Genomic DNA, 27,307 nt, shown 5'->3' with positions numbered 1-27,307 from the left:
TTGGTCGACAGCAGTCATAAACCATAAGTAAGTAGCTTTAACTGAAACTAGGATTTCTAGTTTGCCTTTCTGTTGTGATGCAGGCCACATTTAAGTCACCAGGTGGTGCTGGAGACAATGAGAGTGTCAGTTGAAACTAAACAAGACCTTCACACTTACAATTCAATTCAGTTATGATGGTAGTGGAATTCCAGCATACTAACCACAGCAAATACCCCTAATATGCATATTAGTCATATTGACGTCTACTTCTGTGTGTACAGGGGCTGTTATTCTCACATTTATTCAAAGAGAGGGTCTGTCCTAGAGCTGTATACTAGTGACCCACAATACATAAATGTGTCAGTAATTATCTGGAGTTTCTCCTCCTCAATTTCACAGGGGAATTCAATTTAATACAACTTCTTAGGATCAAAGTGTGTAGTCAAATATACTAAAATGGGTCATATTTACACATAGTGTGTTACATGGTCCATTAGGTTGTATTTTATGAAAATCATCAATTTAACAAGAGGCATTTCCATTTTCTCTACCTTAAGAGGGAAATGTATTTTTTACTCCATCACATTTATCTGACACACAGGTTTAGTAAAATTGTGATCAGTTTATAGAACACGTATTTAACGGTCAGTGAACATAGTAGTCTTTGTACATGCAGACTTAGAACGCAGGACTTTTAACTGAGATTTGTCTTTTCAGTGTGCGATTACCTCTTATATTTAAAGAACCAGTAAGTAAGAACTGGCATCCTGTCGTGTTCATCCTCAAAACAAATATGGAGCAGCTAATCACCTGAATGAACACTAACTGCTGCCTACTGTAGCTACTGTTAGCTAGTTAGCTCAGTTAGCTGTGCAGATAGTGGTCAAGGCTGAGAGCTGAGACGAAGATGGGCTGGAGCTTGCTGGGTAGCATGCTAACTTCAGAAAGATGTCATGATATAAAAACTAAACTATAAAATCATTTTTAGTTAAACTAGTAATTGTAGTTAAAAAAAAATTGTGGGACTTCACAATATGGTCAAAAAGTGATACTGTGATTATTTTGACTGATACAATGGATGGATGATTAAATTTTACATCATAATTTTCATTGAAAAACTAGTAAAATCATGATGATGTGGATTATCTCCTGGTCTCTGCCGAACAGACATGTTTTGTTACATCTGGAGAACAAACTTTGTAGGCCATAGCATCTCTTCAGCACTATGAGATTTTAGTTTATAAAATATTTATAAAGTAATTGTAGTCCTTGCAATGTGGATAGTGCACTTCGATTCTGATTATTTCACAATGAATTGTGCAGCCCCAATCTTTTTTTATGTTGTTGTTCTTAACTAAAGTTCTTACATATTGCACCTTTAATTAAGAGATGCCAATACTTGTCCACCAACTGCCAGCAACATACATCATATAATAAACACTCTGAAGGGGCCTTTCTGCGAGATCAAAATGTTTACTTTTTACATTTAGTATACATTTGTTGATAATACTCACATACTTTTAATAAGTTGACTTTAAGTGAAAGACAGTTACTTGTAGCAGAGCTGTGGTAGCCATCTTCCACCACTTGATGCTGGTGTCCCTTCACTTTATGTAGGCTACCTTACTTTTAAAGACATGAGTGGGAAAGAAAAGTCTGTTCATATTTCTTTCATTTTATTCCTGAATACCTCTGAGAGTCTCGAGTTTAACGGTCTGGGAGCTGCAGCTGAACCACTAAGGTGTCTTTAGTTAAACATTAACACTTTCTGCTGTCCTGCTGAGACTGAGGTCAGCCCCTCGGCTGTCTGCTGTGTTGATATCTGCTGTTTCCTGCCTCTGTGTGTGTTTTCACGTGACCTCTGGAGCCCGTGCGCCTCAGAGACAGCGGCAGACACCGAAAAGCTAAAGGAAACGCCGCAGTTTTGAGCTCACTGTGGTTGCCAAGCTCTTTTAACACATAGAGGGAGCTTCTGGTCTTTTCGAGGATGTTTGCGCTCGGGGAGAAGATGGAGTTTCTGATGGGAAACCCCTTTTCAACGCCCGTAGGTCAGAGAATCGGTAAGTCGCCGCTGCTGTTCAAACTATTTTTTGCCAGGGTTTGTTCGCCGTTTGATTTAATTTGGCATAATATTTTATAGAAATAGTCAGTAACACGTTGCTGCATTTCATAACCGCACTACCAGGGATGTAAAATTACCTCCCAGCACTGTTAATTTCCTTGTACTTATTCTAAAATGTTCAATATTGAACTCCAAATTTGACAGAAACATGAAAAGAAGTCGTGAGCCAATGACGCGTCAGAGGCGGGACTTAGTCCCGTCTATCTTCCGTGTGATTGGTTGCCGCAAGTAAAGCGACAACTTATTTGGCGAACTAAGCGGGCAGTAACTGTATCCTCTCACTTCCTTAATCACTGATGTGTTGTTCGAACCACGGTTTCACACCTTGTGCGTAATCGTTTATTCGTGCTCGTCAGCAAGCCTGTGTCATCTTGCACAACTCACAAGGCAGCTGTATTTTGTCACGATGGCTGCAGTTCACCACTGTTATTGCTGTAAAGCCAAGGCAGCCAGAGAAGGCTTCCAGGCATCAACCAGCTGCTGATGGCTGAAAAAAGATGTGTAATAATCAGGACAGTCATAAGTAGTGAGACAATGTCCCACACCCATCTCAAAGCCTTCCTTCCTCTTATCTCATCCACTCGCTTTCTCACACATTAAATGTCAGAGAGGCTTCAGCTACTTCTGAGGCGGATGAGAACAGAAGCAGCTGACAGTCACATGCATTGGTGGGAGCTGGGGAAGGCGGGAGGGAGGGAGGAAAAGAAGGGGATTGAGAGAGGCAGTGGTGAGGGTTTGGTGAACTGTGTATGGGGGGGTGGGGGTGGTGGAAAGGAATGAAGGGGATTTAGAGACTTATGATGAGGAGGCCGTGAGTGCTGGAGCGAAAAGAAAGCTGGCTTTGATTGCTAAATAGTTTGGAGGGAAATACATGTTTGAGCCAAAAACCCTGTTTTCTCAATAAGCGTAATGCTATAAACAATAAGTTTCTATAGAAACACCGTCACCTGGAGGATACCACTTACTTCACACGAGAGATTTCGGTTATTAAATCTTCAATCGTCTCGCTTGTTTAAAGTGGGGTGAGGCCTTGTTTGATAAAGGTGGTGGCAGGTTATTCCACCAACCAATCACAAGTGTTATCTGCTGACACCATTTTCAGGTGAATCCAGTCCAGCTGCATCCACACTGTCCTCAATAAGCAGATTCAATCGTTAAATGGGAACATTTTTGACATCCTGCCTTAAGCTTTTTAGTAACAGATCAACTCTACAGTTCCCTCAGCTCTTCGCTGCATTTTAGCATCTTTTAGCTCATTGTTTTGATCACAGTCACTTATTTAATGAATGTAATTTTTGGCTGCCCAAGAATACGTTATTTTTTTGTGAACATGGTAGAGCATTTAGCAGCTAAATAGCCAACTATTTCTCCTAGGAGTGAGGCCAAGTCAGAGCCGAAAGAGTAAAAAGAAACTTCGCCACAACAACTATATAAGATGGACCTGTGTGACTTTGTGCAGAAATTATATTGTCTCTGAAATGTATCTATTCCCACATCAGCTTTTCTGTATAATGGAAACTTCACCTGCTTCCTCTTCTGTCGACAGAACGAGCGACCAGCGGCTCTCTGCAGTCGGAGGACTGGGGTCTCAACATGGAGATATGTGACATCATCAATGAGACGGATGAGGGGTAGGGTGTATGATTAATTAGTCAACCGTGCTGTGTGTTTTATTTTTTGTGCCTCTTTTACTGTGTCACTTCTAGGTGTTGTTGTTTTATTTTTTCATTTCCATTCATCTGTTTGCATGTGACTGAATGACCTACTTATCTTAGTTGGATATGCAGTGAGTGGTTTGTAAATCTATGAAGAATGTCCTTGCATACCTCAAATGCAGTTTGTAGTAGCAAGATGTACAGTCTTTGTAGTAACTCCCATGAGCCATAAATGAAATCTTGAACTACCTTCATTAATGCTTCTGCGTCTCTTATCTTCTGAGAAAAAAAAAAAGGTTTTGGCTTGTTCAAATATCAAGATGGACAAACAAGCGAACTGATCATGTGATGCAAATGTGTCTTTGTATTCCCAGGCCCAAAGATTCAGTCAAAGCTATTAAGAAGAGAATTGTAGGAAACAAGAACTTCAGAGAGATCATGTTGGCTCTCACTGTGAGTAATCTTCAGTAGATGATTGTATGTAAAAGTTGTTTTCATTCTTTCATGAGTTGAGGATTGTTGGGTGTGAGAGTGTAATGTGAAGGCCAGAATGACCCTTGTCCCGACTGGCTGGTGGCCGAGAGGAGATGGTTTTTATTGTGTATGCTTACACAAGTAGCTAAACCAACATTTGTATGGAGACAGCATAAGGGAAAAATAAGCTTATTTTTTGGAGCACCTTGCATCACAGACATTTAATCACATTTGCTCCTTTTTCATTCTGTGGACCATTTCACTGCCTCACAGGTTCTTGAGGCCTGTGTGAAGAACTGCGGCCATCGCTTCCACGTTCTGGTGGCGTCGCAGGAGTTTGTTGAAGGAGTTTTGGTTCGTTCCATTCTGCCCAAAAACAACCCCCCCACTGCCCTTCATGACAGGGTGCTCAGCCTCATACAGGTATGTTATATTATTATATAATAATGATATAATAATGGTAAACATCTTACAGATTTTACATTTATATACTAATATACCTGATTATAGATATTATCAATTAATCTTCTGTTTATTCTCTCATGTAATTAATCAGTGAAGTCTATGAAAAAAGTCCACATCTTGTTTTACCAAAAACAAAGAAGATGTCCACAAATTGCTCGTTTTGTCTTGACAATACATTTTGGCCTTTTTGCACTGCACTGAATTGTATTTTCATTTTATTTAGATTCTTTCTTCTTATACTTATGTTACTGGAATTCTTAAACAGGTGTATTGTGAGAGACCTAAGTGGTGTATTGACATACTAGAGCTTTTAAAGTTTACTCAACTTGGACTCTATTATGGCTACAGACTCACACAATAATGTTATCTTTAGACTTCTTTGTGATTTAAATACCTTGCAGGAACAGTAACATTGGAGTCAGGCATGTGGCTCTTCTGGTCTTCTTGTTCTTTTCACATGTAATCTTTGTTTTGGCCCGTGCACTCTGTTACAAAATCAGTGTGTCTGTGTGTCGTCATGTGTTCTTTCTTCCACACACAGTCATGGGCTGATGCGTTTCGTAGCTCTCCCTCTCTGGCGGGGGTGGTGTACGTATATGACGACCTCAGAAGACGAGGTCTGGAGTTCCCCATGACAGACCTGGATGCTCTGTCTCCCATCCACACTCCGAATAGGGTGAGACTGTCTACAAAGTGAAAATAACACGCCATATAAAATGCACACGTAAATGTCTTCCTCTACGCTGTACTTCTGTAACAGATGTCACTGCTGTTTTTTTTTTTTCTTGTAGAGTATTCCAGAAAACGGGACTGCTGAGGCGACCCCCGCTGTCACTCTCACACAACAGTCACAACCACAAGCTCCCGCCAGTGTTCCCACTCAGAATACTTCACCTACAGTCTCATCCAGTGAGGGACCAGCCTCCCTCTCTGCAGAACAGGTAACAATGCCTGAAAACACTTGACTGCATAGATCTGTTGAAAAAAGCTAGGCCTGAATGATGTGGATGTTTCAAAGCTAGTGATAATTGTAGACTCCAGTGTCAAAAGCTCTAATTACTATTCAGAGCTGAGGAAAACAATACAATACAAAAAGTTCAGAGGTCTTTAATAGATTTAAAGCCAATTCAGAGTTTACAGAGTCATTGAAATACTGTGAAGGTAATACTGTGACCTGTGACATAAGTACTACAGGAGTTTGTGGCTATGCCTGCATCTTCATACAGAATTACAGCAATGTATCACAAACACTAAAATGTTAAGGCGTTAGCGTCAAAGTTTCTAAGAATAGACTTCACTGTGGTGTGCTTTTATCGACTGCTTTTGATTCTGTAACAAACGTGTCTCTAATCCAGGAACAGAAGCTGCGTAGCGAGCTGGCGCTGGTGAAGGGAAATCTCACTGTGATGTCTGAAATGCTGAACGAGCTAACACCTGGACAGAGCCAGCGAGATGATACAGAGCTGCTACAGGTGTGTGTGTGTGTGTGTGTGTGTGTGTGTGTGTGTGTGTGTGTGTGTGTGTGTGTGTGTGTGTGTGTGTGTGTGTGTGTGTGTGTGTAGACATGTATTGCACATGTTGTGGGGACATAAATCTGTTTATACAGCCAGACTGTGGGGAGTTTCCTTTCTTCTCGGGGACAAAACACCCACAAAAAGAGTTCCCATTCCTTAAATCCTTACTTCTATGGTAAAAACTTATATTAAGGCGTTGGGTAAGGTTAGTTTTAGGTTAATGTTCAGGTTAGGCTCAGGCAAGTAGTAGTTTGACTTACTGGATGCAGACTGTCGGTATAAATGTCATTGGGTGCCTATTCCCAAGAATCCGTCTGCTGTCTGCACGTGCTATTTTCATCCCCTTTGCTACATGAAACAACAACAACGGTCTCTAAGCTAGCAACCTACACGCTGAAGCTGGCAATTTACTCCAACATTAACCTGTAACTAACAATAAACACACCTGCAAACCACAAATCCCAGACACTGTTTTGCAGCGGCACAGTCACTGCATCCTGGGTCAAATGCCCAAGACGATTGTGATTGGTTTAAAGACATCCAAACAAGCCAGTGTTTTTTTTTCCCCTGTACCAGAATGAGTATTGGTGCAGCCCGACGTTTCTCCAGCGCTGACACCGTGCTGTGGAGAACGGTCAGGCTGTGCACGATGAGGCATGTAGTGGTTAGGGGTTGGCGTAAGCCTCCAGGAATTTAATGTAACAGTTGACATCACTAAAGTATTATTCAAGTGGAAAAACAAAAATAAAAAAAGGTCTAACTCATTGGCTCATTAGTGTCAGGTGTTATTGTGTGTATTTTGTAATTATCCAAGTTGTTGCACAAGTGTGTCATCACCCCATCATTGCTTACTTGTAAAAAGTTGCACCACATCTGTCCGATTCCATCTTGTTTTTTGTGAGTGTTTTATTCTAATTTTGCAGTCTTTTATGGTCAAAAATAGTGAGATGTATCATCACTCACCTCCATGCCTTTGAGATGCCAGAAAGCAGTGGGAATGTTGGGTGATGAGATTTTATATTTAAGTGAAATGGCTACATTTGTAAAATAAGTTGATTAATTTGAACGCTTGTTATATGCGCTGTGCATAATGTTCAGTGATGTTAATTCTATCTTACATGGATATAAAATGTCACAGAGCGTGACTCGCGTGTGAACTGCTGCAAGTTCAGGTATCCTGTTGTGGTCAAGGAAATTCTGTGAAATGAAGGAATACAGTGATTGTTATAAAAGTAGATGATGCACCATAACAAGATTTCAGTGTACCGAGAAGTTAAATTGCATTTGATGATGAAATAACTCTTGGTTACTGTTGATTTTCCTTTCATCTGTGTCATTAGCGATGAGAATAAATTCATCTCTTTCTCTCCTCATGTGTCCAAGCAGCAGCTGTACTCGGTGTGTAAGAGCATGCAGACTCGAGTGGTGGAGCTCATCCCCCAACTGATGGACGAAGGGTTCATTGAGGAGCTGCTCGTGGTCAACGACGACCTCAACAATTCCTTCATTCGCTATGAGAGGTGTGCTGGAACCCAGCTTTCTGTTCTGGATCATGTTCATAAGATAATGTTCTTTTTCAGTGTTGTAATTAATATTCATTGTGTTGTAATTGGGTTTTTAGGTTCGACAGACTGAACAAGGCACAAATGACAAATACACAGCAGGTAGGAACGATCTTGGGTACTGTAGGGGTCAGGAAGCTATGAGGTGTAAAAGTTATTTATCTTCACTGATTATATATTCTTACTGTGGCAGAGCTCCAGCCTCATCGACCTCAGCCCAGAGCCTTCAACACTCAGCCAACCTGCTGTCATCACAGCAACCAGCCAACCAGCAGTCAGCGCCTGGGCCAATCAACAGCCATCTCCTAACCACAGTGTGTGAACTTTGTATAACTTCTGCATCATGCGTGCGCTGTGTTGAAACTCCAAATCCACATGTATGACATGCTTGAAGCGGAAGTCTTTTTTTGGGGGGTTATTTTGTATTTGTGGCAGAAAAAAGGACATTGTGGTTGGATAGCACATGGACAGGAAATGATGAAAAAAAAACAAGAGGTACACAATAAGAAACATTACCAAGTGAGGAAATTCCCCAAACTGTTACTGCCCTGTCAGATGTGTTTTGAAGTCACAGGTTGCGTGTGGAGATTAATGTGATGAATAATCTGCTGGTAAAAATAAATAAGAAGCCATATCCATAGATCACCAGTAATGACATTCTGGTATGAAAACAGAAGAGTAATATTTAGTTGATGATTGTGGTTTTATAACTAATTTGTGATGCCATGAGAATTTAGATATCAAGATGAAAGAACTTGTTTTTCACTCAGTTGTGACTCAGTGAGTTAACCCTCTGTCTTGCAGAGGAGGAGGAGGAGTTTGACATGTTTGCTCAGACGAGAGGCAGCTCCCTGGCTGACCAGAGGAAAAGGTGAGTCGTTTTTGTGTGCAATAACTATAACTGGTTGAGGTGAATTTGGTCAAATGAGCTAACAATCTGAGTGGCGATCCTCATTTTACTTTTGTTATAGTTTTGTTTTTGCCTAATGTGCATGAAACTCTGATGGTCAAATAAGTCAAGAACACACACATAAAAAAGATCTTTAAGAGAAGTTCAGCCACTCGTCTCTCTACACATCTGCTTTTACTGAATATCTCTAGTAAACAGTTTCTACATGCTTCAAACTATGTCTCTGTATGCTCTGTGAGAGCTGGAAATAAAGCTTTCACCAGGTGAAGTTTTCACTTATCAAAATCACACACACAAAAAGGCATTTGTAACATATTTGATACCATGTAGGCCTTCTTTTAAAGACCAATTTCAAAATGTAAATGACAGCTGTCAGGGCATAAAGCCAGTTGTCTGTTGATCATTACAAATCTGTCTACCAATAGCATAACCATAAGTGTTGGGGGAAAAATTGAATGATGATTTGGAGAATCGTGGCACCCCTAGTTACAGTGCATCCCATTCCCAGTGTCAGGTATGAGGACCCACGAGCTGTGGAGGGCCTTGCTGGAGCTCTGGATACAAGGTTGCAGGTCACAGGAGGGGTATGTCTATCACAAGAACTATATCTGATGCAAAATCTGCCCTGTGAAATTAGAATTTGTTTGCTAGTTTTGTAGATATAGCTAAAACACTGACACCTTATCGCGCTCTTGATTTATTTTCCCCCTTAGATGGCACCAGCGAAAAACCCTCTGCAGAACAATATTGACAAATGGTTATCTTGTGATATGGTAAGAGGACTCATGTCTCTCTACATATGATGTTCTTTGAAAAAAAAACTATTTGATTAAGTATTGTTTATCGTTGTATTTGGAAATGTAGGAAGAGCAGTCTTCAGTTAGTGAGGGAGTGTCCAGTGAAGGTATGTCCTTCTCTCGTTGCTGCCATTTTTCTGTGAAAATCGTGTTTCATACTTCTTGGTGACCCCCTTTGCGTTCTGACTGCTCCTCCCACCTGTCTCTTTCAGAGTTCGATAAGTTCCTGGAGGACCGGGCGAAGGCGGCAGACCACAGCAGCGGGCCAGTTCGCAGCGCGCAACCCTCCGCATCCAGACCGCCGGCTGAGTCTACCCGACAACAGGACAGATCACATGACCAGCTTTTTTCACTTTGAGTTTTTGGACAAACCAGAGAAATATGTCATCACATCACATTAAAATGTGCCTTCAATCTCTCACATGCTGTGCCAAGTCAGGTGTTGTCTGAAAGCACACACACACACACGCACACGCATACACACACACACACAGAGGACCACCTGACACTACAGAGCTGCTGTCTAATCAACTCATTGCAAAACCGCTGTATGTCTTAGTTAATTCTGCTGTTTGTTATCTTTATGTAAGTATAAGCAACTTTCTGCGACCGTATTTATGAGCTGTATTACTATAATGTTGATATAAGCAAAAACTTCAATGAGAACAATGTTTACATTTAGGTATAATGTTAAAAACATATTTGATATTACGCCTTCTTGTGTCTTCGACCCAAGAGTTGATTTTGTGTAGATGAGAATAAATGTTGCGTTCTCCTACTAACATGCTGCATCTGTCCCCCCTTTTTTTAAAATATTGTGCGCTGTGTTATTATCTAAGCGGCTGTGACGAGACTCACCCTGAAGTTCATTTTATAGCTGATCTAAGCTCAGTCTTTCCATGGAGTATGTTGTGTCTGAGGTCTCTGACGCGGCTCCACCAAATCGAGGTCAAATGATACCATACTCCTGTTTCATGCTTGCTGTAGAGCGACTTTTTTCTTCTCATGCCGATATCTCCTTGATGACAGCTCGGTTTCTGTCTTAACTGGAATTTAGCACGCATGGGAATCCGGTAAAATTCTGGCAATTCCGGTAATCGACACACAAACTATAGCTTCTCAGAAATGTCCTGTGTGTTTGCATTGAAGTTCGCCAAAACATCAGAGCCTTGACTAAGAGGCCACAGCTCAGGTGTGCTATGGCCATACTCGATAATATGCCTGCTGTTTGTGTGATAAGGCACTAATTTCACTGTGTTATTGATTGAGAGCTCAAGGATGTCTGGAGCTGGGAACATTGAGTCCCTGAAGCACCCGGTGGAGAACTGAACAGTCGAGGAGGAGGACAAGGAGGACATTCTCTCATTCTTCTCTTTTGCCATCCACATCTGAGGCCATGCTGAGACTGTTCATTTTGGTGTCAGTCCTTCTATATGGATCTGCAGCATCCAACTTTTCAACCCAGAATCAGCATCCAAATGTGACTGCCGTTGAAGAGGAGGACACAGGCTGGGATTTACTTCAGCTAAGAGCCAATCTGCTGTCCTTCTCGCAGCCAATGCACCCGTACACCCTGCTGACAGACCCTGAGGACTCCCACTACATGCCCAAACCCAGACATCGACGGCCTTCTCGCCTCCTGCGTCTTCTGGGATCCTCTTTTGACCCGTTTTGGATGTCCATAGAGCAGCCATCTGAAGCCTCTAAGGGTCACGACGGTGGTCAACCTTTTTTGCGTGGCGACACACTGCCTTCAAAAATACCCGAATTCACCACTGCCAGAGAGAAGTTTAACCTGAGCGCCTCCCCAGAGCTGAGAGAGGCTGCGGTGAACCGTCGCCAGAAGCTGGAGAGAGAAGCTAAAGATCTGGACCTCAGTTCTTTGCCCTCGCACGTCGCCAGTTTGGTCAGAGACTGGTTTGTCCGCTCGGCCACTTGCGGGCTAACCTACCAGTGGGTGGATGTGGGTCCTGTGCTCTGGCCACGCTGGCTGCGGCACACCGCTTGTGAAAAATCAGATGGGGAGCAAAGTTGCTCCTTCCCCGGTGGGATGGAGTGCGTGCCAGCTGAGACAACTTACATTAACATTCTGCTCTGGCTCTGCTTGGAAGTTGGAGAGGGGGGCGAGGGGTCAAGGGAGAGCAAAGCTGACAGGCCTGATGGCAGCTCTGAGATGGGGGCAGGTGAAGTCATGAAAAGGTGTGCATGGAAGAAAGTGCCTTATCCTGTGGTCACGGCATGTGCATGTTCATGTAAATAAATGCTGAGCTTTTCTGTCCTCGTCTACAGATGGGTTCCTATATTGTGCTGCTACTGAGCTGATGTTATGCATGAAATCAAAATTGTGTTGACTGATTTTACAAACCTAATCACAGCTACCATTAATCATTCAGTAAGATTCTGCGTATAACTTTAATGCTACTGGCCGAATTTAATACATTTTTCTAGAGCAACCTTTGAATTCTGTCATTATTTTACTAATTACACTTTTAAGGAATGAGCTACAAAGTTAAGTGCCAATGCAGCGGTAAAGTAGGCTGCTGAATAGGCTGCTTATTTACTTTTTTCACACTGTGATGGTCCAGGGGTTAAAGTGTAAACCTTTCAGTTTATCCTCTAAAGGCCTGCCTCTCTAAAAGACAAGCACAAGTCCAGTGTTGGTAACAGTAAACCTGTCAGTTGGTACAGCTCATAGTCTCTGCTGTGGGTTGTGTTGCATTCTGTAACGTGGGAAATTCAAGGATCAAGTAGGTTGGGTACACTGCTCAAAAGTTTTTGAGCATGACTTTGACATACAAATTGTATGATACAATTTCATGTTTTCCAGTGGCTGCTGCCTGGTGGGCCAGACTGTGACTTTTTCAAAACTGTTCTTTGGTAACAGGGATGGTTTTCTTTTGTGTCTTTAATATTATCATTCAAGTAACCAACGATGATACAAATGTTTCATCAGCATCTATGGCGCTCATGACGGGTGGGAGATCCTGGGATTAATACACAGAAAGCTGGTTTGGATAAATGGATAGCTGCCTGTGTCTGCTGCCTTTCTTGTACAACATGAATAAATCCACATGGTTGAAGTTAATTAATTCACATGAGGATTGACGTCCTATTAAAACAGTTTGAAATTCTTGTCCAGTGTGAGTTGTGTTTGTCCCTTGTGTTTGTATTTCTGTACTTATACTCTCATAGAACAACACATTTTACTGGCACCCATCGTTTACATTTTTTTTAACTCAGCTGCCCATCCTGATCCCACTCTTGTACTTACCTGTTTTTTTGTCAGCAGGCCTATTTCAATTGCACAATATTCATGCTGATAAAGCTATCGACTTTTTTCCGAGGGGCTCTGAAGGCAGCAGTGTGGGTACATCCCACCTGGGCTTTGCGTTGCGTTGTACACAGACAAGATGGCAGCTTCATTGGAAGACGAATTTGAAGATGCTCCTGATGTGGAGCCGTTAGAACCGACACTGAAGAATATCATCGAGCAGAAGTCGCTGAAGTGGATATTTGTGGGAGGGAAGGGTGGTGTTGGTAAAACGACATGTAGGTAAGTTAAAGGGAAACGCTCATCAGCCCCGTGCTATTGAGTTAGCCTACGTCGCTAGCCAACAGAGCTAGCTTATATTAGCCACCAGCCATAAATCGACGTGGGTCATTCTCAGTTATCGAATAAGATGTGTTTGTTCCGTGACAAGCTCATCTAATGAACGTTTGCTTGTTAGCTTGAGACGTGCTAGCATTAAAATGGCTTTACTCTGGCATTTTTAAGTCAGTTAGGCTAAGCTAGTAGTCAATTTGCCGGGTAGTTGAATGCTGTCAAGCACTGTCACCAGCTAACGTTAGCCAACTGACACATGGATTCATGATTGTCTCAGGTGTTGCAGGACGTCACCGACAGGCTGCTTCCTCTCACTTGTTCACCTCGATTAACATGAGAACCTTCTTCCGTGTGTTTATTCAATAGTTAAATGTTTGATGACTTGTAACTAAGCTAATCGATAAACACACTGGCTAGCTAGCGTTAGCTGTCAGATCCGCATGATAGATGATGTCTCACATTTCTTGTAGCGATCCTTCAAGCCATTGATTGATGGTGAACGTTACGATATCGAGGGGACTATACAATACTGTAAATGTATAACCGTAAAGCATCGCAGACACATTCGTCACATACAGCTGAAGTCAATAAAATGTTTACATAACGTAGCATAAAGATAAGGACCACAGAACATCCAGGACTCATCAGCGATACTTTCAGTGGCTCCCAGTCAGATGTCTTTTCTTGTCACACAGTCTACAAATCAAACATCCTGTGCAGCACAATGTGGAAGAAGTGTTGTTGACATATTGTGCTGTTATCAAGCACATAAACACTCTGTCCTGGTTGTCGCCTCCTGCTGTACAAACCTCTCCTGTGTCTTTTGTCCAGCTGTAGTTTGGCTGTCCAGCTTGCTGCTGTCAGGGAGAGTGTCCTCATCATCTCCACCGATCCTGCTCACAATATCTCTGATGCCTTTGACCAGAAGTTCTCAAAGGTCCCTACTAAGGTCAAGGGCTATGACAACCTCTTTGCGATGGTAAGTGGTACTGCATTAAGAAACCTGGAGCAACCCTGCACAGTAGGACACTAAAGGTGGAAGGTGAAGTATAAATGTGAATGTCATAGCCAGTTATTTATGGAAAGAATAGTTTCAGATAACACCTTTAGCATTAAACTGCCTTTTAAAATGTGTGCGTATAGCTTAGAAACACAGCCACATTTGTTGACAAAGTAAATGAGGTCACCATTTCCTCAGAGTCATGAGGATAGTTAGTTCCACATCTGAGCCTCAAGCACAAACCATCATTGTGCTTTCACAAAGTTTACTGCTGAAGGCCTTAAAAACATTTGCAGTTAGCCAGGCTCTCAGTTTGCAATGGGCTGATTAGTTTTGTTTGTGGGTTTGCAGGAGATTGACCCAAGCCTGGGTGTGGCAGAGCTGCCTGATGAGTTCTTCGAGGAGGACAACATGCTCAGCATGGGTAAGAAGATGATGCAGGAGGCCATGAGCGCTTTCCCTGGTATTGACGAGGCCATGAGCTATGCGGAGGTCATGAGGTAAGACAAAGTAGACTCAGATCACAGAGAAAACTGACCCAGCATTACATTTACCTCTCACAGTAGTATGACTGAAGCAAATAATAGAGAAATGGTAGCCAGTGTTTGACTAACTCAGCACAACTGTCCCTCAGGTTAGTGAAAGGAATGAACTTCTCAGTGGTGGTCTTTGACACTGCTCCCACCGGTCACACACTTCGGCTTCTCAACTTTCCCACCATTGTGGAGCGTGGTCTTGGCCGCCTCATGCAGATAAAGAACCAGATCAGCCCTTTCATCTCTCAGGTGAGGAGGACGAACAGATCAAATTACTCATTGATAGTCGTCCTCTGTCTTTTTCTTTTTATGTTTACAGAAGCTCCATGATGCTGATGTTGAAATTGAACTTGAAAGACTGATGTGTAGTAGACAGGCAGTAAAGCCAAGTGGCAAATAGCTCATATTTTACATTCAGAGTAATTTTTTGGTTTTATAAAGTGCAAAATGCAAGTTTTTGTCCCCTCTTGATGCTCACAAATCCAAAATTACTGACATATTTGAATAAACGATACATATTTTGTGATTGAAGAAGTCTCACCGCCTGAGAAAAGAAGTGATCTGTTGGAGTTATGGCAGCAGATACTTCTGTATCTTTTGCTAGATGGCAGCTGGTTGAGCAGGCTGTGACTGGGGTGGATTAGTCTTTTAGTATTGTCTGGGCTCTTTGCAGACATCTCACCTCAGCAATATCACTGATGCACCTTGATGGATGCTAATAATAGTCCATGTGGTTTTAATCACCTGTTGCTATGCTGGCTAGCAAATTGTATTTTCATCGTCATGATGATGACAAGATTCACAACAAACGAATCGCAACAGAGTGTCTAAAATAAGAAATAATTATTATATGTCATTACAATGACTTGATTTTGATGGAATGAAAACAGTGGTGGTTGTTATACTGTTTTGGTATAATATAACACCAATACACTGTGTGGTCAGTACTATATATAAGCAATTGTACAAAGTGTGATCACCGTCAGTATACCTTCAACCTAGTATATCTCTGCAACCATCTCCCCAGCTGACCATCAGCTACCCTCAGTATAATTGGTGTGATGGTGACTGAGGGTAGCAAGCACAATGGATGGACGTCTGAGAGAATAGCTAATATGGGCACCTAAATACCTATTTGTTAATCGCAAGTCATATTTGCATTGCAATACTGATCAATCACACAGTTTGTGATGTTTCCACTCTGGATGTTTTCTATTGCTCTTCTGTTAAAGTTCACAGAAACATAAATTCTCTCCTTTTCCCTATTTGTAGATGTGTAACATGCTCGGTCTGGGAGACATGAACGCCGACCAGCTGGCCTCTAAGCTCGAGGAGACCCTGCCAGTCATCCGCTCAGTCAGTGAGCAGTTCAAAGATCCTGTAAGTTGCAGTTATAAACCAAGCACATTACCCTTACCACACACTTTGTGCAGTGCTGATTTATCAAATGGCACTGAATTGGTTTCTTTATGTGCTCCTCAGAGAGTTTGGGTACCATTTGTGATTGTTGATAGTGAAGATCACATTAAGCAGTTAATGAATGAATGAATTCATCAATTTATTCTGAAGGAAGAGAATCAGCATAGTTTGAAATTTCAGTTTTCAGTACTTTGTAAAATGTTGGACTTTTTTTAATAACTACACTGATGCTTGTGGCATTATGCACGCATCCTGTTCTCTACTGCATCATGTCCTCTGATGCAACTCCACTGTGCTGTATGTTCCAATGATTTTACACTTCAATGAGTTGTATTTAAAGCTTTTGTGTTGTAACTCCTCTTCCTTCCTCACACCCATCAGGAACAGACCACCTTCATCTGCGTGTGCATCGCTGAGTTCCTCTCCCTCTATGAGACGGAACGGCTGATCCAGGAGCTGGCCAAGTGCCGCATCGACACACACAACATCATCGTCAACCAACTTGTTTTCCCCGACTCAGAGAGGCCGTGTAAAATGTGTGAAGCCCGCCATAAAATTCAGTCCAAGTATCTAGACCAGGTAAGAGATTTCGGTTTGTTTTCAGGTTGTTACAATCCAGCTGCGTTGTTCGCGTTGTTTTCATGAATAATCTGTCTTCTCTGTACAGATGGAGGACCTGTATGAAGATTTCCACATAGTCAAGTTACCGCTGCTGCCCCATGAAGTACGAGGCGCCGACAAGGTCAACACGTTCTCTAAGCAACTTCTGGAACCATACAAACCCCCAAATAAGTGAATCCCACCACGCAGGACCTCCTCTCTCCCTCCTACAGACCACACCCATACAGTCTGAACTCACCTCCTCTGAGCTCCCCCCCAAGCCAGCCTCAAACCCTGCAGTAACAGCCTCAAGTTGATCCGCTCAGTCCTCCGCCCGTCATCCAGTCAAAGCAGAGCACTGTTACAAGACACACGCCCTTACTGAAGGGGAGCTGATAAAATCACACACACACATACATAACCTGCTTTATTGTTAGAGAGATAAGACGGTACGCATCTGTCACGCCTTACTCTCTGTTCACCTCCTTTTCCCTTCGTTTCCTCTGTGTGGCAGTTGTACTATTCCTAAGCAAAGCATTTATCTTTTTCTCTACAAAAGCCTCCTCCTCCTCCTCCTGCTCAGTGTCCAGCCGCAGTTGTGAAAGCAAAGTGTTTCCAGTGACGGTGCTATGTATTCCAGGATAAAACAGCTTTCAGATGGTTGATGTTTATGCCATGTTAATTCTGTGTGGTTTGGTGGCTGTGTCCGTTCTCCAGTTTGACATTGACTAAGATTTCACGCAAATTCATCTCTCACATCGGGAAATCACTCAATCTCTACAGATTCAGGGCGTGACAGAAGGACAGTGAAACGAGACATACTTTTTAAAAAAATGAAAGAAAAAAGTCCAACATGTCTGCGGTTTTTTTGTCATTCTTTTGTTCTCGGACAAGGCCATCTTTAACGCAATAAAGCAACCCAGAGCAGTCTGTAGTGTCCATCACTGTCTGTACAATCATCAGACCTCACCTCACCACGCGATCCTGGTGTTAATGCAGTTACCTAATGTTACTGAGGAAGCTTTATCTCCACATATGGCTGTGAGTGTTTGAACTATACAGTCTTAATGGCCTGTGTTAAATATTTTAGGCCGCTGTAGTTGCTTCAGGTGGTTGAAGACGGCACCAGGTTTATGAGATTCAAAGGCAAAATGTGTGATGTGATGAGCAGCCAGAAGAGTTTGTTATGATGCAGATGAACTCCCAGTACCAAGTTCCCATACAGTGCTCATAAAACTCCTCCAACTCTCCTCAATCGTTCTGTGTACATCCTGTTTACTGAGAACTTTATGGGAACACTATTGAGATACATTAGTAGCCTTATTTAGCACATTATTAATTAAAATATATTGAATGTTGCTTGATCAAATGTTGAACAAATGAAGGGGGTTGTTTTAAATTAATAAAATACTGGACTCTGATTGGCTCTCCTGATGCTTCATTGTTTTCCGACAGATTTAGACGACAGGTTGACACTTGAGAGAAAGCATACTAACCCCCTCTCTGTCTCTCTGAATGCTTTTGAGTCTGTAAAAATCTGTTTTCTATATAAATTATGTTGCGAGTGTAAATTAAAACAAACTTGCGTCAGACGAGAGACTTTTGTCATTCTTCTGATCTGTGTACTGTGTGTTTGACCCTTCTTGTTAATTGAAGAAAGACTGAAGCAGAAGCGCACCAACATAAACAGACTGCAGATTGCCTCTGACTGAGCACCAAGTACCAGTTAAGCTTCAACAGTTCAGGAGCAACGAACAGGACAAAACTGTTGTATTCTATAATATACTAAGTCTAATTAACAATACATATACCATGTATGATTTAAGCTTATAAAGTATTTCAATTTATATTTTTTACTTACTGGAATATTGGCTTTTATTTTGGAATATTTAAGAATTCTACTCTTTCAACTACTTTAATCCAAGTTATGTTTCAATTAAATCATGTGATGAGTTAGAGCTGCTCAAACTGTCTGGGATCCACAGTGTTAGTTTATAACAGATATGAAAGAGATTTTATATTTCAGTATGTTTTTTTTTTCAAATAACATTATTTTCAAAGTATCTGACAACTGAAAACTGTTAAATGTAGTGAATTAAAATGTAAAATATTTTCCTCTGTAATGTAGAAAATGGCATAAAGTGGAAGTGGAAGTGGCATCAAAGATACAAGTCTCCTTAGCTGTACTCATCTACAGTATCACAGGCACAGTGAGTGTCACTGCTTGAACTTCCCACCAAGTCATTTAGTTTGTTATTGCTGAGCCTCAAAAATGAGTTCCTTTCAAAATAAAGTATAAAGTCCTGGTGGGAAATTATGTACAAGTGGGATTATTTCACCCCACTGGGATTATTTTTCTTGTTCGAAGATAAACTGAATTCTGAAATGATGAGTGACCAAGTGGCACAAAACGCGTTTTCTCGCCACTGTGTTTGGTATATTGTAGGGGGGGGGGGGGACTATATTATTGTAAACCAGAATAATTATAAACCCGTGGCAGGGGAAATTGGTTGTTGTTTTCATATCACTTAACACGGCAGTTTGCCATGCTCCACTTGCTCCTGTTTCATAAGTGTCCGCTGCACTGTACGGTCCTGTGCGCTCCTTGTGCCCCGGCGCTGCGGCCTGTCGCTTGTGGTCCATCACCGGGCTGCGCTCTCCCGGTCGGGGGCCGCGCTAACGAGCTCCTCCTCCTCGTTTTGGGGATTTACCCCGGGGCGCACTGACCACTGGACGCAACGTGGAGGCTCCGAGGATTACTGCCATGCAGCCGACCGATCCTCGAGTTAACCGAGCTGACGCCAGGGGACATCAGGGTTATGAGCGCAGCCCAGAGAGGACTACACTACACAGAGGTGAAAACATGAATTCACTTCTCCGGCGGTGCCAATTACGCACAGAGATGCGCTGAGCGATTGGCGCGTTCATCAAGAAGAAGAAAAAAAACACTACAAAAGGTAAGAAGATATTCTCTGATATTAAAAAAACACATATAATTAGTGTTTGTTTAGTTTCATTAGATAAAGACAACATGAATCTACCTTATCTGTGAATTAAGAGAAGTTCAAAGTGAGCGGTGGAGTTGTCGAGATGTTTCGGGTAAGCTTGTGACATGAGCACGTTCGTCCCCCCTCCTGCAGCAGTAACGTCACCCAGGTGCTTGTCTCCCTCACGCAGCTCTCTGTCTGAGGACCTACAACCTGCCCGTCACCAATGACTGTCACCTACACAGCCAGAGTTGCCAACGCCCGTTTCTGTGGCTTCTCCAAGCTGCTCCTGGCCTGGAAGGGCAGCATCTACAAGGTGCTGTACAAAGAGTTCCTGGCTTTCTTTGCCATGTACACGGCCATCAGCATCACTTACAGGTGAGGTGCGGAGGACAGCTTCAGGAGAGGGTTGGCCGGCTGACACCGCCGCCTGTGTTTTGTGTCACTCATCCTTGTGCATCGTTCTCACCTTCAGATTTTTCCTGCATGATGACCAGAAGAGGTATTTTGAAAAGCTGGCGATTTACTGCAACCACTACGCCAGTCTCATCCCCATGTCCTTCGTGCTGGGTAAGCTGTAATAATGTGCTCGTCAGCATCTGGACAGCAGAAAGAGGGGCAGACATCTAGCCAAATTATGTCCCAGACCTCTGTTATGTGTGATGTTTGCCTCTTTTTTGTTATTGTTTGTTTTGGGACTCTAAATCGGTACAATTAGCTAAATCATTTGTTCTCAACCTGGGAGTTGGGACCCCCCTCAAGGGAGCTGCGAGTTCAATTCCAGGGGTCGCCAGATGGTTTACATAACACTGGCTTTGTCAGTGAAATTATTTGCCTTAAAATAGATTGTACTGAGTGTTTATCTCAGAATGTTGGCACTTACATAATTGTTCTAAGTATTGTAGATGTAGATATATCTGCTGTAGGTGATGGTAATTTTAAGATGGCACAATTAGAATATTGATTATCTGACACATTTTGGGCCAGTGATTGTGGATAGGGATCGTGCCATTACTGAAAATTCATTTTTCATGAATATGCCTTTTAACAAGCGTCCTTTAAAAGAGATCTGACATTAACTTACAGTCTGTATTCACTATGTAAGTACTCTTCTCCTCTGATATACTTTTTTTCTTTTCGTTCATGCATGTAAATCTGCAAAAACAGTTGCTGATGCTAATATATTCAGCATGTGATCAATCAAAATAATTTCACTGTATTGCACCGCACTATCCAGGCTCCAAGCAGACATTATGCAACACACTTTTCTGTTTTACCAGGGGCCCCTGAGGTCACAGTTACAGTGACCTTATGCTCTCTTCCAGGTCTGATCTGTGTCTCCACACTAACCCCCCCTTCTGTGTCTCCTCCCCTCTAATCTGCCGTTCGCAGGTTTCTACGTGACCCTGGTGGTGAACCGGTGGTGGAGCCAGTACACCAGCATCCCGCTCCCTGACAGGCTCATGTGCGTCCTGTCCGGGGGCCTCCAGGGGAGCGACGAGCGAGGCCGCCTGCTGAGACGGACCATGATGCGCTACGCCAGTCTGTCAGCCCTGCTCATCCTGCGCTCCGTCAGCACGGCCGTGTTCAAACGTTTCCCAACCATGGACCATGTGGTGGAGGCCGGTGAGTAGGCACAACAACCGTCCTCATCAAACAGCTCCCACTGTGAGGTTTGCAGAGAATCAGGGATGATCTTGTACAATTGCCCAAAGAGGAATGAATGAAACTTTTCTCCTGCTGCACTCAGGAAGTGTTGGAGCGATGTGATCAGACACACGTCATGAGTGTGCCTTGTTTCCTCTCCTGTACATTCTCTCCAGCAGTAAGAGCAGGAGAAATCACAAGGACAGGCACATCGTGAAATTCACTTGTGATAAAAAAAATTGTTTATCACGTGTTTGTTATAAGATCATGAGATGTTTGTGTAACAATCCCTCATTCTGCCACATATTGCACCGGAAACAAAGGACTTTAACCAGTGACTTTTGGCCTGCTGCTTGTGTAGGATTCATGTCAAGAGATGAACGGAAGAAGTTCGAGGGTCTCCACTCTCCTTATAACAAATACTGGATCCCCTGCGTTTGGTTCACCAACCTGGCGGCTGTGGCCCGCTGTGAGGGCCGGATCAAAGACGATCACACGCTCAAACTACTGCTGGAGGTACAGCATCACACATACACACACACACACACACACACACACACACACACACACACACACACACACACACACACACACACCATTATACAGGCGAACTGGAGGCTTCAGTTCTAGTGTTTTGACAGAGATTCAGTTGGAGATGTATATCCACGCAGACGTAAAGAAAGACGAGTCAGGATAAATGCTGCACAATGACCACAGCGAGTCTCTGTGTTTAAATCCAGTGATGGAATGTAACCAAGTGCATTCACTCAAGTGATGTATTTAACGTGGCAATAGTCACGTTTTCTGCTTCAGCGTATCGCTTAGAAGTAAATGTTAATTGCACAATTAAATGCATACAGAATAATGAAACCATCTGCGTTAACATCACTTCAGATTAAACCTCGCTATCTCTGCACAATTTTGTCTGCCACGATCACCCAGGAAATGGAACGTTACCAGGTGTTACATTTCTATTATAGACTAAATAATAGTGTATTTGTGACTCTGAGGAAAATCTGAATGTTCCAGTTGTCTGTGCAAGGATGGCACCAACAATAATACCACATGGAAACTGGGAGCTGTCTATTGCCACTTTGGGTACAGCTTTGAGGCACTTTACTTGAGTTACTCTATTCAGTGTACATGCATGTCAGTATATATATCATTTACTTTAAGTGATGGGGGGGGGCAGTTGCCCAGTTGTTAAAAAAAGCATGCTAAAGTGCCCTTCTTTTTGCCCCTAGCCTTCAAAAGGTCTGTGCACGCCACTGTTTACTTTTACTTGTATTTTTGATACTTCGATACTGTTATTAGCAGAAAATTACTCCTGATACTTAAGTACAGTTAATGTGAGCTACTTAACACTTATACTCATGTATCATATTCATCATGGGCGACTTTCACGTTTAACAAAGTAACATTTTAGCATGTATATATTTTATGTACTTTTGAGTAATGTGTCCAACACTGTCTGTGTGTGAGCAGGAGCTGAATGGGTTCAGAGGGAAGTGCAGCATGCTGTTTCATTATGACATGATCAGTGTTCCCCTGGTCTACACTCAGGTACGTGCTCTGCTGCTTTGAATGTTTTCGCTGCTTTGAATATGAACTTCAGTTAAATCTGTGGCTGTGCACCAATGCACTCAAAATGTTTGGTTTTTCTCCACCCAACATTAATATCAAACTATTTTGTGGTAAAGAGGGTGGAGCTGTCGCTTATTCCCTTTAAATGAATATTTTTTGTGACTATGCAGTGATAGTGATAATTGTTAATGACTTAAACTAAAAGGCACAGTATGTAAAAACTGGCAACAAGTCCAATTCTTACTCAAAATAAGCTGGGGGCAGCATACGGCCAGAGTAACTGCTAACTGCTGCTAGTGGGAAGCCTACCATTAGCTAGGTGGCTGAGTTAGCAGTGTAGCCAGCAGTCAAGACTGTGAACTCCAAACACAAGGATCTGTGTTGGTGTTAACTCCGCTAGCAAAGGAGCTTTGGATCGGGACCTGCTGGGGCGAGTTGGTTAGCATGCAAACTTCAGTACGTATCTCTGCAACACAGTACGAAGGCGTCAAGATAGATGTCTTCACATTGTCTTGATAATTGGAGTTAACTTTTTAATGCTTATGACTAATAATCTAACTTACTGTACCTTTAAACACAGAAAGTGTTCTGAATCGTTTATTGAAATACAAAATATAAATGTATGTCTACTTAGACTACAGTTCCCATGAGCCTTAGCCTAAAGTTACCTGATTCAAATATCTTAAATTCTGCTGAATTTTAAGTTCAAAGACAGACTTTTTGAGATGTCACAGTAAGAACAGGTCGAATAAAATAATTATTGTTCTGATATTGTGCATGCTGGCTCACTTTCATGGCTTCGTGGGACACAGAACACAAGTGGCCTGTGGATGTTTCTCCCTTAATTTAGACAAAGATTGCTACACAGTTCTGCAGTCCCACAGTTTGACTTTTTTTTTATTGAGAAATCGTTATTTTCTTTAATAGCAGAAGCTATTTGCATGTCATGATAACAGGAAAAATGTCAAGCCCATCCAACTCACACTGTCTTCAAGAAAAAGCTGTTAACGTCATGGTCCCCCCTGCCTTCCTGTCCAACAGATCAACTTAATAAAGCCGAGTCTCACTTTGATAGACCTTTTATCACAGCAGGCATCAGACTTGTCCTAGCAGGAAAAGGCACAGGCGTAATTAATGACATAACAACAGTTCCTGTTTAATTGTCCCAGCGAGAGACAGCTTGCACAACCCCTTGTCCCTGACACTGGCACGCCTTAAAAAACAGCTCTTATTTATGTTATTAGTAGCACTTGTTTTTTTTTGTGAAGGACAAAACGTGAGAAAGACGTGTCGCTTGGGTTATCTTTAAGTGTTATAAATTAGATATTGAAACTTATCTGCAATGCATGATGGTTGTTCTGAGCTTTAAACAATGAGTCAGTCTCAACTAGATTAAAGGTTATGGGACTGCGGGAGTGTGGGACTTTCTGTTTTGTCTGAATTTGTGGAAGAGATTAATGCAAATATAGAAAAATAGTTATTTCAGAGGAAGCATTGAAAGCCGAGCACAACGTGACCTCCATCCTTCCCGCAGGTGGTGACTTTGGCAGTTTACAGTTTTTTCCTCGTCTGTCTAATTGGTCGCCAGTTCCTGGACCCGACTCAAGGCTACCCAGGTCACGACCTCGACCTCTACGTGCCCATCTTCACCCTGCTGCAGTTCTTCTTTTATGCTGGGTGGCTGAAGGTCAGAGAGATTGTCACATATTTAAAACTGTAGCGCAGTGTGAAGCTCAAACACGTTACGTCTTCTGTTTCGTCCTGAAGGTTGCAGAGCAGCTGATCAACCCTTTCGGAGAAGATGATGATGACTTTGAAACCAACTGGCTGATTGACAGAAATTTCCAGGTTTGTCTGTGTTTAATTATTGTATTTATTAACTGTAAAGAATTCTGTCTATTTCAGTATTTTAGTTTAGATCCATCACCAAAGACATTTACCAAAAAACAGCTGTTTCACAATCCTATATGGGAGCTTGGAGGCCGCGTTACAATGCATTCCCATATTGTCTGCATTTGGCTCTGCAGGTGTCCATGATGGCGGTGGACGAGATGTATGGAGATCTGCCGATAATGGAGAGAGATCGCTACTGGAACGACTCCAACCCCAGACCCCCCTACACAGCAGCCACTCTCTTTGTCCTCCGCAAACCCTCCTTCCAAGGGTCCACTTTTGACATGGCGTGAGTGTCCGGGTTTTACTTTCTCATTCTATGTGTGCTTGAATTATGACTGTGACACTTTCAGTTTGAATCCCCCCCCCCCACAGCTAGGTGGGAAATTCTGGGTGAAAGAAAATGTGAAAGTGTTCTGCCTGAATACAAGAAGTAGTGTGATGAAATCAAGGCTGAGAAACAGTAAAAAATGTCCAAGTATGGTATTTTCAAAACAATATAACATATGTTTTCCCAACATCTCTTGACAGGATCCCTAAAGAGGAGATGCACTTCCAGCCCCTGGAGGACATTGCTGAGAACCTGGAGGAGTCAGGCAGTCGTCACCCCAACATGGCCCTCTTCAACCGCCTACTCAATGCTGCCCCTTCTCCAACTGGCCTAATGGGAGGGGCTCTTCGCCGCACCTCAGCACAACTCCAGAGGCTACGCCACTCCCCCAGCATCGATCGATGCACCAGCGATGATGAAGACGATGACAGCTGTAAAATAGGTAAAGGTGGGTCTCTGCCGTCAGGGCTGGGGCAGGAAACGCAGAGCACCGTGTGCAGTTTCAGGGAGGAGAAGAGCGCCAGAACACCTCTGCTGGAGATTGAGTTTGCGGCTGAGCAGGAGAGGCGAGGGGGGCAGCATGAGAATGAGAAGAAGGAGGTGATTGGAGTGGAGGGAAAGAGCCATGAAGAGTGGCAGATGAGGGAAGAAGGAGGGAATGCAGAGAGACAGGACACCCAAGCTGTGTCTTTGCTTCCTCCTCCTCCCCAGTCCTCAAGGGAGACGTCCAAGCGACCAGCCTCCGCCATCCCCTCCGCCTCTCGTCATCCCTCTGCCTTCCTGTTCCACCCTGCTGCCCATTCCAGTCTGGAGCACTGCAGCTCCCAGCCAGCGATCAACCAGAACAGAGCTGTGCCCTCCACTCTCAAACCTCCCTTTGGGGGAAACAAAATGTCCTTCCTCACTGTACCGTCTTGCGACGAACCTCAGCGTTTTCGCAGTGTGAGCATGGGATCAGAGCTCACCGGGTCTTAGGTGGATAACGGGGTGGGGGTGTGATGTTCCCATGAACATTTGACTGTATGAAACCACTATGCTTGATTCGGTGCACGTTGTCATGAATGAGATTAGTCATAGATGTGGAACTGTGCTTCCACTTTTACTTTGAATCTGCAGCACTTTTGGAGAATTATCAACAAAAAAAGTACCAAAAACTAACTAACAAAGGAAGTTGCACATCCATTGCCCCAAACCCATTTTGTCATCCTTAAGATTGTTCATTCATTTTTCACAATATATACATGTTTGTTCACATGTTATTTACTGTTCATTTTTGTATATAGTGTGATGTCTCAGATAACCTTTAGAAATGTTTGCAAGTCACTGTTTAGCCCCAACGTTAGAAAAAAGAGGTTTTGTGACCCACTGAGAGAGTAGAGAGACTTGCAGTTATGAACCATCTCTTGGTCCTGCTGGTAAGGAGAAAAAACAAATCAAGGCTCACCATCGAGTGAATGGCCAGCTTTCACTTTCTATCAGTCACCTTCTTCGCTCTCTCCTCCTCCTCCATCAGCGGGGTTCTTTATCTTTCGCAGCGTTTTGTCTCCAGTTATTCCAACATTACCTTGGGATAATGACCAGGGATGATGATGCCTCTGTCTGTATTGGTTGAGCAACGCCTTAATCCAACCCCATTATTGCAGGAAAACTTTAGCCTGGTGGTCAGGCTGAATAGCACAGCGAAACACAGGTTTATAGTGGACCAGTCCGTGCGTGGGTGTAATCACAAAAAGTCAGAAGTGAAGGTTACCTTGCCTTTTGCAAAATATCAGTGACACAGCAATGTGAACGTAGAGAATACAGAAATAACATGTTTGTGCTAAGCTAGGCTAAACAGGTTTCATGTGTACAGCTTGGAACAGACTGGAGACGGGGGAGATTGGAAGAGACCTTTCACATGCTGTATAACAAGATGTTAACAAGCTACTCACCAGTGCATTCAAGAATCACTTGCTTTCAGAACAGAGTTGACTTCACTGCTAATTAAGCTAGCTTATTCATGAAGCTAAGCTAGCTACTCCTCAAACAACAACTCCAGTGTGTTTTTTTTTGTTCCCCCTAAATTTGGAAGGAGCTTTCGACTTGTTGAATGATACCATTGACAGAGCTTGCAAAATGTTTTCCCCTACTTTTGGTGTTCGTGTTAAAGCAAAACTCTTGCCAAAATGCAACCTAGGCTTTATTTGTGACTGTATATGAGTCAAAGCATAATTACGACGAATGAA

The 27,307-nt window shown here is 42.8% G+C and overlaps 4 protein-coding genes across 4 annotated transcripts; all 4 read left to right on the top strand.

Annotated features, from left to right (window-relative positions):
* Nucleotides 1-1,802: 1,802 nt before the first annotated feature.
* Nucleotides 1,803-10,263, top strand: LOC119020414 (target of Myb protein 1-like). The gene is made up of 15 exons (XM_037099696.1): nt 1,803-2,042; nt 3,651-3,735; nt 4,134-4,212; nt 4,507-4,656; nt 5,240-5,374; nt 5,490-5,639; nt 6,054-6,170; nt 7,599-7,732; nt 7,834-7,876; nt 7,968-8,088; nt 8,579-8,645; nt 9,193-9,268; nt 9,398-9,457; nt 9,549-9,588; nt 9,694-10,263. Exons 1-15 carry the CDS (start codon nt 1,970-1,972, stop codon nt 9,837-9,839), a joined length of 1,476 nt encoding a protein of 491 aa, XP_036955591.1. The 5' UTR covers nt 1,803-1,969; the 3' UTR covers nt 9,840-10,263.
* A 145-nt stretch (nt 10,264-10,408) lies between these two features.
* Nucleotides 10,409-12,614, top strand: LOC119020429 (noggin-2-like). Its single transcript, XM_037099719.1, has one exon. It carries the CDS (start codon nt 10,878-10,880, stop codon nt 11,739-11,741), a length of 864 nt encoding a protein of 287 aa, XP_036955614.1. The 5' UTR covers nt 10,409-10,877; the 3' UTR covers nt 11,742-12,614.
* A 239-nt stretch (nt 12,615-12,853) lies between these two features.
* get3 (guided entry of tail-anchored proteins factor 3, ATPase) lies at nt 12,854-18,232 on the top strand. Its single transcript, XM_037099705.1, has 7 exons — nt 12,854-13,034; nt 13,917-14,064; nt 14,437-14,585; nt 14,720-14,870; nt 15,894-16,001; nt 16,422-16,619; nt 16,708-18,232. The coding sequence occupies exons 1-7, from the start codon at nt 12,892-12,894 to the stop codon at nt 16,834-16,836; spliced, it is 1,026 nt and encodes a 341-aa protein (XP_036955600.1). The 5' UTR covers nt 12,854-12,891; the 3' UTR covers nt 16,837-18,232.
* Nucleotides 18,233-19,578: 1,346 nt separating this feature from the next.
* LOC119022542 (bestrophin-2-like) lies at nt 19,579-26,091 on the top strand. The gene is made up of 9 exons (XM_037103516.1): nt 19,579-20,005; nt 20,103-20,197; nt 21,020-21,253; nt 21,636-21,790; nt 22,760-22,837; nt 24,393-24,545; nt 24,626-24,706; nt 24,886-25,040; nt 25,283-26,091. The coding sequence occupies exons 1-9, from the start codon at nt 19,854-19,856 to the stop codon at nt 26,055-26,057; spliced, it is 1,878 nt and encodes a 625-aa protein (XP_036959411.1). The 5' UTR covers nt 19,579-19,853; the 3' UTR covers nt 26,058-26,091.
* Nucleotides 26,092-27,307: the final 1,216 nt, after the last annotated feature.

This window comes from Acanthopagrus latus, chromosome 1, assembly GCF_904848185.1.
Source record: "Acanthopagrus latus isolate v.2019 chromosome 1, fAcaLat1.1, whole genome shotgun sequence".
In the NCBI taxonomy this organism is placed as follows: Eukaryota; Metazoa; Chordata; class Actinopteri; order Spariformes; family Sparidae; genus Acanthopagrus; species Acanthopagrus latus.
The sequence above is the reverse complement of the archived record's forward strand: the minus strand, read 5'-3'. Positions and strand labels throughout refer to the sequence as shown.